We start from the raw sequence: 9,813 nt of genomic DNA on the forward strand, positions 1-9,813 counted from the left end.
TGCTGATTAGTTCTTGTTTTTTCCTTAAAGGTTGCTAGCACAAAACATAAACTTTAGACCTAACACATACTCGAGTGGCCCAAGCATGTAGGCCAGTGAAAGCTATGAGTCAGGCGCCCGCTGGTCAGTGACCTTCCCTCTGCTCTCGAGCCGCTGCACGGATGTAAACTGGCAGCGAGGTTACGTCCTTACCGTGCTCCCAAACATAAGCATTGTCACTGCGAACTGAGTAAATTTACTTTTCACTTGAGCTCATTCAGACACTCACACATGCGCTCTCGTAAAGACAAAAAGATGGACTCTGAGCACACAAGAAGACAAGCTGCCTTTATGCAGAGATCCACAGGAGAACCTAAAAGGTGCGCTTGTTAATCAAGGATGGCGAAGACCTGGGTCACCATCTGTAACATAGACCAGGGGCAGTGAATGGATGAGGAGGGGTGAAAGGGCACCCTCAGACATTCCTTTAGAAAATAAACAGAACACAAACTGGTTTCTCTGGACAGGTATTCAACGCAGATCCATCAGCCTGAGCTTTTGCTGTTTCTTGAAGGTTCTAAATGTGTTTTAATGTGACGCTACAAAGTAGACTTTCATGCTCGGGAAAACAATGCTCTATTGCTTGAAACATTTAAGTGGCATTCGACTACAACTGCAATAAGATACACTTCCTTCATCCTCACATTTCAAAAGCCCAGTTGGGAGTGTGTTTAATGCAATTAGCAGGTTATCTGTGGTGAAGCGGAGGTGTCTGCTGTCTTCCTGTTACCGTATGGCCTGGCAGGAGGGAGGGATAGCTTTCTTTTGTACCTTGGAGGAACACAAGGCAGATGCCCTGTTAGAAGAGAGCAGCCCAGTCTCTTTTGTTACATCATAGCTGTTTAGGGTTTGGGGGTGTTTGTCCAGACTTTATTAAATTTCTCTGCTCAGACAATGTCTGCTAACCTGAGCAGTTTGGTTTGTCTTTTTGCAAAAAAGCAAAAAAAAAGAAGAAGAAGAAAAGAAAAGAAAAGAAAAATTAAGAAAGAAGAAGAAGAAAGAAACCTTACAAATACATTTTTACTTTTTTATGACTCACTGCAAAGACAAAAAAAAGTGACCTCTGGCATTAAAGCAGAGGCAAGTGTATTAAATGTTTAGGGGCCAGCCCCCGCCTTTGTGTTTGAGCCAGTGGTTCAATGAAAGGCAGCAGTAGGGGTCACTTCAGGCATCTGCTCCTCTCCTGCACCACTCATCTGCCCATCTGTGTGTGCCGTTGCCCTTCTGTCCACTCAGACGCGCTCACAGATACACAGATACGTCTAGAGGCTCACACTCGCTGAATAATGTGGGGTAAGTCTGTGAGAGTCAATTTATTCTGCGTCTGTTTGAACCCAGAGAAGCACCACCTTGCACTGCCTTGGAAAGAAATGTCTGGCTTTATTATTGAAGGGACGACACTATCTGGGAAACCGGAAATGGAGGTCAAATAAATAAATTATATGTGAGGAAATAAAACTGTTAAATAAATTGACTGTATTCTTACTGGAGTGTATCAGTAGCAGTTTAAAAGTCAGACCTCGGCCAAATCTAAGCATTCTCATCTGTGTTTTCATGTCTCCGGTGAGCAAGTCAAAGCACAGCATCTAAGCCTTCGCAGAGCATTTTCTAATGCTTCTTAATGCCGGTTTAATACATTTTTGTACTCGCTTAGAGGTCCCCTGCTGTCTGGACGATCAGTGTGATTTATGCCTTTCCTGTCGCTGCTTAGGGCATCACTGATAAGAGAGCCGTTAAGTATGAGGAGCATTTATGTCTCCAGAAGAGCCGAGACATTTTCTAAACTCTTGGAGACGCTCCCGGGCTTTCACTGAGTACAGCACCTTGTAGATCTTCACTTGGGCAGCCTTACAGTTCTCTCAAGAGGAGCCTCCATGCACAGATGTGGGGTGTCAAGACTATTTGTGTTATACATTCTCCACATTTCTGATGAAAAGGACCCCTCTCTTTGCCAGTTTTGGTTTGCTTAGACTAATGTATTAGGACCGAGTTTCAAATAAACACAACTCTGGTTTTGTGCTCTCTCGCTCTCTCTCTCTGTGCTCGGTGTGGATGGAGGGACAATAACGCAGTTGTGATGGAGAACTTTATAGGAACGTTCAACTTAAGAGTGAGGGATTGAAGCGGGGTAAACAAAGCATTCCTTTCCCTTTCATCGCCATTTAACTGTTCCCTTAAAATCCCGTCTCACCTCCAGGCCAGTGCCCACCAGACCGAGGGACTTGTCAAATAAATATAAATCAAACAGCAAAGGTTTACTGCACGAGTTAATACGCAATAGCTTAGAAATTTCAACTTGATTGAGCAACTTTACAGTTTCTCTAATCCACAATCAGCTGCAAAGTCTTCATCTCTGGTGCGGAAAAGAGTCCTGTGGTGGTGCACCGTATCTCTCACAGTAGCGCCCCGTTGATGGTTCTCCAGACATGTGGCCTGTTTGGGGTGGGGGGCATTTGGTTATACTCAGGGGAATGCTTGTTGTGTCAGTCATTTGCAGCGGCCGCTAAAGAGTGCACTTAGCATCCTCTGTTTCCGCGTAGCAAACATGTGGGGAGTGACATGATACTGTACAAGAGCCTGGACAACATATAACTTTTCAAAGCAATTTCCTAATTGTTTCCAGGCCAAGGTCGATAGCACTCTATGGAAGCTATCCCTTCTTTCAAACTTTTTTATTTTTCTTCTTTTACTTTCTTTTTTTTTCCTGTTTTCATCCACAGATTGGAAAACATTAAAGTATTAAGTAAACTTGACCCAGGCAGGACTAATTCATTGAGAAATAGCTGCATTCAGTGTCATATCAGCGACAGTCAAGTCAGTGGATTCCCCTCGCTGTGGATGGTCACCATGTGGGGCAATTCTGACACATCCAGTCAGTGCACACTTACATTTGTGGTCTGTGATGAGAACGTGTTCACTAAGACCAGATCTGACCTGCCAGGAAACGTGTATGTGGACCGGATGCACTTTGTACATCTCATTCAGGGAATAAAAGTAAAACTACTCAGAGAGACTCTAATGAAGTAGTATCAGGTGATTCTTTTTTTCTTCAGGTAATGAGAGGAAGGATTTTATTAAGATAAATATAGAATATAGATAGAATATTGCGAGAGTGGGAAAATGAATGAAAATGAAGGGTGGAAAATGCAAGGGATTAAGAATCAGTAATGCAAGCAATTTAGTGTATCAACAGATTAAAAAGACATCTTATTGCCTTCCCATAGCTTCCCCAGAAACTAATCCCCTGCAAAGTTCTTACTGGACTTAAAAACACATCAAATTAATGCAAAAGAATTTTTCTTAAGAGAATAGTTGGCATCAATCATCAGAAGGCCAGACTGGTGGGCTTTCTTTTGAATTTTATTTGTACAGTAATGGTGTGGAATATTAGCCAGTAATATATGTAAATAAATGATCTTATATATCATTGTAAAAGCTCTTTACACTCTAACTGAATGCACCTCCTATATGCAATTATGAGGTAGACATTAATAATGGTATTTTCCACCCTCTGCAAAATATCAATACACCTTAAATTACTCTTATCCACGTAAGAAATATATGATTATCATGAAAACTCTGTACATCACAAATAATAAAATAATTATAGAATAGAAATTATACCGATTTGAGTGCATTTTTGTACATTTACAAAGAAATGCCGTTTTCTCATTTCTTCATTCGTTGCACTTTGTAGAGTTCTTTTGGGGCGGGGGACTGTACAAGTATTTACAACTCAAACAAACAAAAAGAAAACGAACAGCAGTGCATTCAAAGCTAATGTGCATTTAAATAACGTCTCGTTTGCGAGTCCTTTTTCTTTTTCTTGTCTTTTTTTAATATTTTGTTTTTTCGTCATCAGAGAAGACGAATTCAGCTGACCACATGTCCTTGGCGCAGTCAGTTGTGGAAGTGCATTTCGTAAAGATGCCGACTTTTGAGCTTGAAATTACGCCTCAGTTATGTGTTCTTTCTTTCTTTTTTTCTTTCATTCACGCATTAAGTCTGATTTTGTGTCCTTTCTGTCCGTAAATGCGCCCTCTCCCAGCGCCTTTCAGATGGCCTCCAGTAAGGAAAAACAAGAAATCTCTTTGAAGGCATTGCCACCACCACCACCATCACGACCACCGTCTTATCACCTCTCCTCAGACCAGTCTGTGTTTGTGTTTGGTAGATTAGACATTCACCCCCTTCATTTTTTTTAATTTATTTGTTTGTTTTTTTACAACGGGCACTTGCTCGGGTCTGTAATGACTCCAGCTGGACAGTTACATTTGAGGCCTGGATGCACATACCCAAAAGAGTCCGGCCAGGCTGCCAGGATCACACGCTACAACAAAGCGCTGCTTAAAGGCAAAGCCCGCTGTCCTCGGCACGCACATGTGCGCAGTCGGACTTAATAGTTCCCCCCATCTCAATCAGAACGCCCTTCTCCTCGTGCCATGTGGACACATCGCACTTTTTGGGAAAAAAACAACAAGAAAAATCGATTTTATGATACTTGACGCCTAGTTGGGAAATATTGTGCTTAACACTTTAAGGCAGAGAGTGGAATTTAATGCGACTGAGTCTGAATAAATAAAAGATATGGCCTCGTGTGTGTGTGCGTGTGTGTATGTGTGTGCTTGTGTGTATGTGCGCGCGCGTGTGCGTGCGCACGCATCCCTTTTGAATAAAAACAAGGCGCATCATGCGTCAAAACGCTTTGAGACCCATGAGGACTTTCTACCTTCAGCCTTGAACCCACTGAGAGTATCTTTAACAATCTTCTGTTGTTGTTGTTTTTTGTTTTGTTTTTTCACAATAATGGCCGCTACCTGCACCCACACTGCTCCACCACCATATCCTCGTACTGTTTGTACACCACGTTATTGCCCGAGTCAATGTACAGGATGCTGATAGGGCTGAGTTTGGTGGGCACGCAGCAGCTGGGCGGGGTACTGTTGGGGTCCATGGAGTTCATGAGCGTCTGTATGATGGCGTGGTTGGTCGGCTCCAGGTGCGACCTCAGGGGGAAGTCGCACACCCCCTCGCAGTGGTAAGCCTCGTAATCCAGGGGTGCAATGATCCAGTCGTCCCAGCCAAGCTCTTTGAAATTCACGTGCAGAGCCTTTTTGCTGCACCTGGATTTGGATTTCTTCCCGTGCCGCTTCCCGTGCCGGTTGCCCAGCGCCGTCCTCCGCCGCCGCCTGGGCCCTTCTCCTTTGGCCCCAGTCAGCGGAGATACCCCCTCCTCTTTTGCCACCTTCACTTCCTTCTCACTGACCGACCTCCGCGACTTGATCTGCTCCTTCATCTCGTTGAACAGGTTCTCCCTCTTCTTGGAGCGGGTGTAGGCCACCAAGATGGCCTTCTCCTGCTGGGACCGGCCGCTCCTGTCCAGCCCCAGCTGCCTCAGGTCGACCTCGGTGTCCGATTTGCCCAGTGTGACCCTTAGCTGGAGGCAAAGCTGGTTCTCCTGCTGATAGTGACGAGAGCGATGGGGGTGGTGATAATGATGCTGGCGCGCTTTAAACACTTCCCACACGTCCAGCACTTCCCAGCCGGCTTTCGTGGAATCCAGCAGGTCCAGGGACCTGGAGTCCAGCAGCTTGTCTGAGCGACAGGGGTAGAGCTGAATGTCGTAGAGGCCCGTCTTCTGCAGGGAAGTCTGCAAATCACCGGGCGCTCTCCTAAATATCCTTAATTCCGCCCCGACCAGCTCCTCTTTTTCTGAAAGGGTTGAGACATCAAACAGATACTTTTGTCTTCGCAGAGGAGAGTGCAAAAGATCGTCTGCGGGGATAAAAGGAGAAAATAATTGCAGTCAGATTCACTTAGGGTGTACAGTGTTCAGAGGGAGGACGGGAGGGGTGAGAGGAAGGAGGGGGTCGGGGGATGGGGGGCTCACATTCTCCCACAGAGGCCTTCTCTCTCTTTCTTGTTGTTCAAATGTCCACCCTGGACCTGACTGAAACAAACTGCAGCTGACAAGTCCCCAGTCTGGAGGGGAATTGAAAAAAGAAAACAACTCATACCATTATATGGAACTTAAAACAATTGTTTTTCTCGAAATGACGCCTTTTTAAAACTTTTATAGGGCTAAAGGCGGGATGAAGGTTAAGCTCACAGAGTTTATTTGAAAGCTTCCTTATATAAAATTTGCGGTTTCTTAATTTAATTTCCTGCAAAACGTGCACGTATTTTGAGATGAATTATAAATTCTGTCTTTTTTTTTCACTTGATATCACATTTCTCCGAAAATCACGGGAATGACGTGAACACTTTTTATAAATATTTTTTTTCGAACAAAACTCCAGAACAACCTGCCAATATTTGCATTCCGTGCCACTTTTAATCAAAGCCAGTGTATTTTCGCAAAAATACCCACGCTTTCGTTCAACATGCTGACAGACCGATCATTAATTTCCACTTCTCTGGCTGAGCAGAAGAAGCCTGAAACTATTATTTCCCTAAAAGTCTGAGAAGCAGCCAGAGCACCAGAAAAAAATGTATTTAGTTTTCTCTTCTTTTTTCTTTTTTGGAGGAGGGGGAGAGAGGTTTATTGCAGAGTCTTGTTTGTAAGAAACCCCCCCCCCCCCCCCCCCCCCCAAAAAAAAAACAAGGGCTTTGTGCATGCGAAGGTCCTCAGCGCTTGCCAGACACTAACGGACCAAGCGACATACTGTACACTCAGCTGAACAATACACAATTAATGCATTATTCCCCACTGGAGACCCAGGAGGTCAACAAATATTTCATCAAGGCGAAGCAATGAGACTGGAATTTAACACCGAGACAGGCTGCATGAGAAGGTGTTAGCACGTATTCAATTTCTCATTTAATGGAAACATTTTATTTAATTTTGTGTGTGTGTGTGTGTGTGTGTGTGTGTGTGTGTGTGTTTGTGTGTGTGTGTGTGTGTGTGTGTGTGTGTGTGTGTGTGTGTGTGTTGAAAGGGGGAAAAACTGCATCTATGGCGAATTTTTTCGCCCTCCCCGGTGCTTTTTACTGTTTTCGAATTTTACCCCAAAGGAGCTTCAACAGTTTCAGTAAAACACAAAAAAGTAATTTTTAAAAAAAGACGAAAAAATGAATTTAGATTTAATATATGAAATGTTAAAGTTTTATTATACAAATATCTCAACATGTTTCAACTGTTTGTGATTTACTGCGCACTTTTTTAGTCAAATCAGTATTTTATCGTGATTCTTTTTATTATTATTATTCATTCATATTATTAAAGTGACTTGGCTAGATCGAAAAGCCCTCGTGGTCTGATTTGTAAAAGTTACTCCATAGAGATATTTAAATGCGGTTGTCAGTTTCCCCTGTGATCTCAGCCGAGTCAGACAGTAAAAGCAGATTGAAACCTTGTGCTCCTTTCAGTGACTTTGCACGTCTGGTTTGCATTACTTTTTTTTATAAGACCTCAAACAAATCGAATACAAGTTCACCAAATAATTAACAGTTCTCAATTCCCATATTCCTCATTAAAGTACTTTCCCTCTTATATTTAATCTCATCCCTGCCAACGACAACATCCCCCTTAAAACGCAAAGGGGACTGTCAGTGACTGACTGCAGGAATTATTTTGTTATTTTTGTTGACAGTTAAAAAAGAAAGTTACAAACTTTTCTTCATTTGAGTATTATACACAAAGCCAATTTTTTCCATTATGCGTAACACGCTTGACGGCGGATAATTGGGGGAGAGTGCAGTAGATTTTATTGCGTGGTTAAAGCCTGCATCCTGTGCACTTTTTTGTGACCTTGTTGGTTGTATCTGAGCAAATGCAAAACATGTTTTTGTCATCTATGTCTGTTTGGAGAGAGAGGGGGATAGAGAGAGGGGGGATAGAGAAAGAGAACGAGAGAGAGAGAGAGAGAGAGAGAGAGGCCAGGCTGCACCATCTGCGCTTTAATGAGTTACCCCAAGTGCCAAAAGTAATTTTCAGAATCGGGTTATTCTTTTCTGATCTTGCCTTTTCTGACCTCCAGGAAACACCGCCTGGTTAATAAGCAAATTTCATCTACCTAAAAAAAAATTAAAAAGTGTGAAAGCAAAAGAAGCTACAGGTCTTTTAAAAAAGCTATCTCTGCACGCATGAGTCATGCGCAAAATTTACTACTTTCCGCGTCAAAAAGCCTTCCCCAGTGTTTCCTGATGGAGGTGATTCAAATAGGGAAATGTCCCAGCTGAGGTTCATTGTGCAGGTTAATTCAGTGCAACACTTTAGGGATGCTGGGAGGAATCCCAGAAGTAACCGAAGGTACTTGAGCTGAAAGAACGGAAAGAAAAATAATTTTCCGTAATTAAAGTGGCGGTGGCAAAAAAAAGAATACAAACCACTTCACAGCGACGAAACTTCCCTTTCGATTTTTTCCTCTCTCGTCATTTTTTTGGTGATGTGCCCATTGTGGCCGAGTTGGGTCATTATGGGAGAATAGACAGTGTTTGATATGTTATGACATGAACACTCAATTAGATCACCGAGTTCAAATACTCCAGTCAGCCGTTCGATGCCAAGCAGCTCTCAGAGGGTCCAGCTCGGGGTCACAGCTAGTGACACATCACATCAAAATCACAGGAGAGAGTGAGGCGTTTTTCCTATCAAACCAGCTCACACTGCAAGAAATGGCTGCACGGACGAGCAAAACAAATTTACAATCACCCCAACAAAGTCTCTCTCTTTTTTTGTTTTTTTCTGTCTTAAAAAGAACACCAGCGTGAGAGAACTGCTTTTATTTTCATTGCGCATTTTTGGTTGCTTTCTATGAACTTGAAATACATCTATTTAAAAATCAATTTTCTTGACGAAGAAAAACATTTGATTATTAGTTAAATCATTTCAATTGCGCATCATTGGGGCTGATATGCTTCCACGGAACAGCTCAGGATGGACATTTTTTGCAGCGCGCAGTCTGCGTCCTGGAGCCGAGGCTCGGAGTGTTTCAGACAGGAGGGGACGCAAACAAAGATAGCTTTTATTTCTCCCTCAAAGATTAACTCGGCGTATGTCCCCTTGTGTGTGTTGGATGTGTTAGTGTTTATCAGATTGTGTTTGTTCTCGCGGGCCGGTCAAATCACTTGGTTACACACGTTAACTGAGCCAAACACCTGCTTCTCACACCGACCCGCTTCTTCCCCCCGGCCCTCCCAGCCCCTCTTTGTCAGAACAAGTTGGTCAAACTGGGCACCATGAAGGCAACAGATTCCACGCTTTAATATATGTGGGACTGGGGTGCTTGCGTTTGAAACTCGGATAATTATTTAAGGATTCTTGGGTAAAAGAACCGAACACGAAACTCACAGCAAGTGTTTTAAGTTGGGGGGGGGCAAAAGTTCTCTGTGTTCACGTGGAGGTTGGGAGCGGGGATAGCTTTTGCTACAGCCTGCATTGACAGTGATTTACAGCTTTCATCTAGAGAGCGCCTCAATTAGTGTTTTACTGTCGTGTTGCCCAGAGGTTAATTTAAGTGTAATATAATACTCGAAAGAAAAGTTATATGTTTCAGTCAACCGTGGGGAAAACACATCCAAAAATAAATAAATAAATAACCACGAAAATCAGCGCAGTGTTCAGGCGCAATGAATAAACCTGCAACTTTCAAATCTTTGCTTTTGTTCAGCACATTTTTTAAGAATCTCACTGGATACTGTGTGCGTAAAAGTCCGCCTGCACGGTGCTTTAAAGTGTGCGTAAAAGCAGCTTGTTCTTCACTCGTTATGCGTTACTGTCATTTCTTAGCAACATTTTAACAACCTCTACAAGGAGAATATTAAACCCGTCTG

The 9,813-nt window shown here is 43.1% G+C and overlaps 1 protein-coding gene across 1 annotated transcript in view; it reads right to left on the reverse strand.

The window, feature by feature from the left end:
* Window positions 1–1,105: 1,105 nt before the first annotated feature.
* Window positions 1,106–9,813, reverse strand: part of gdf6a (growth differentiation factor 6a) — a 9,362-nt gene continuing 654 nt past the window's right edge. The window contains exon 2 of the mRNA XM_005924318.3: window positions 1,106–5,814. Within this exon, the coding sequence (XP_005924380.1) occupies window positions 4,853–5,814 (962 nt within the window). The 3' untranslated portion in view covers window positions 1,106–4,852. The remainder of the gene's footprint in view (window positions 5,815–9,813) is intronic.

This window comes from Haplochromis burtoni, unplaced genomic scaffold, assembly GCF_018398535.1.
Source record: "Haplochromis burtoni strain Fernald_Lab_line unplaced genomic scaffold, NCSU_Asbu1 Contig_76, whole genome shotgun sequence".
Lineage (NCBI taxonomy): Eukaryota > Metazoa > Chordata > Actinopteri > Cichliformes > Cichlidae > Haplochromis > Haplochromis burtoni.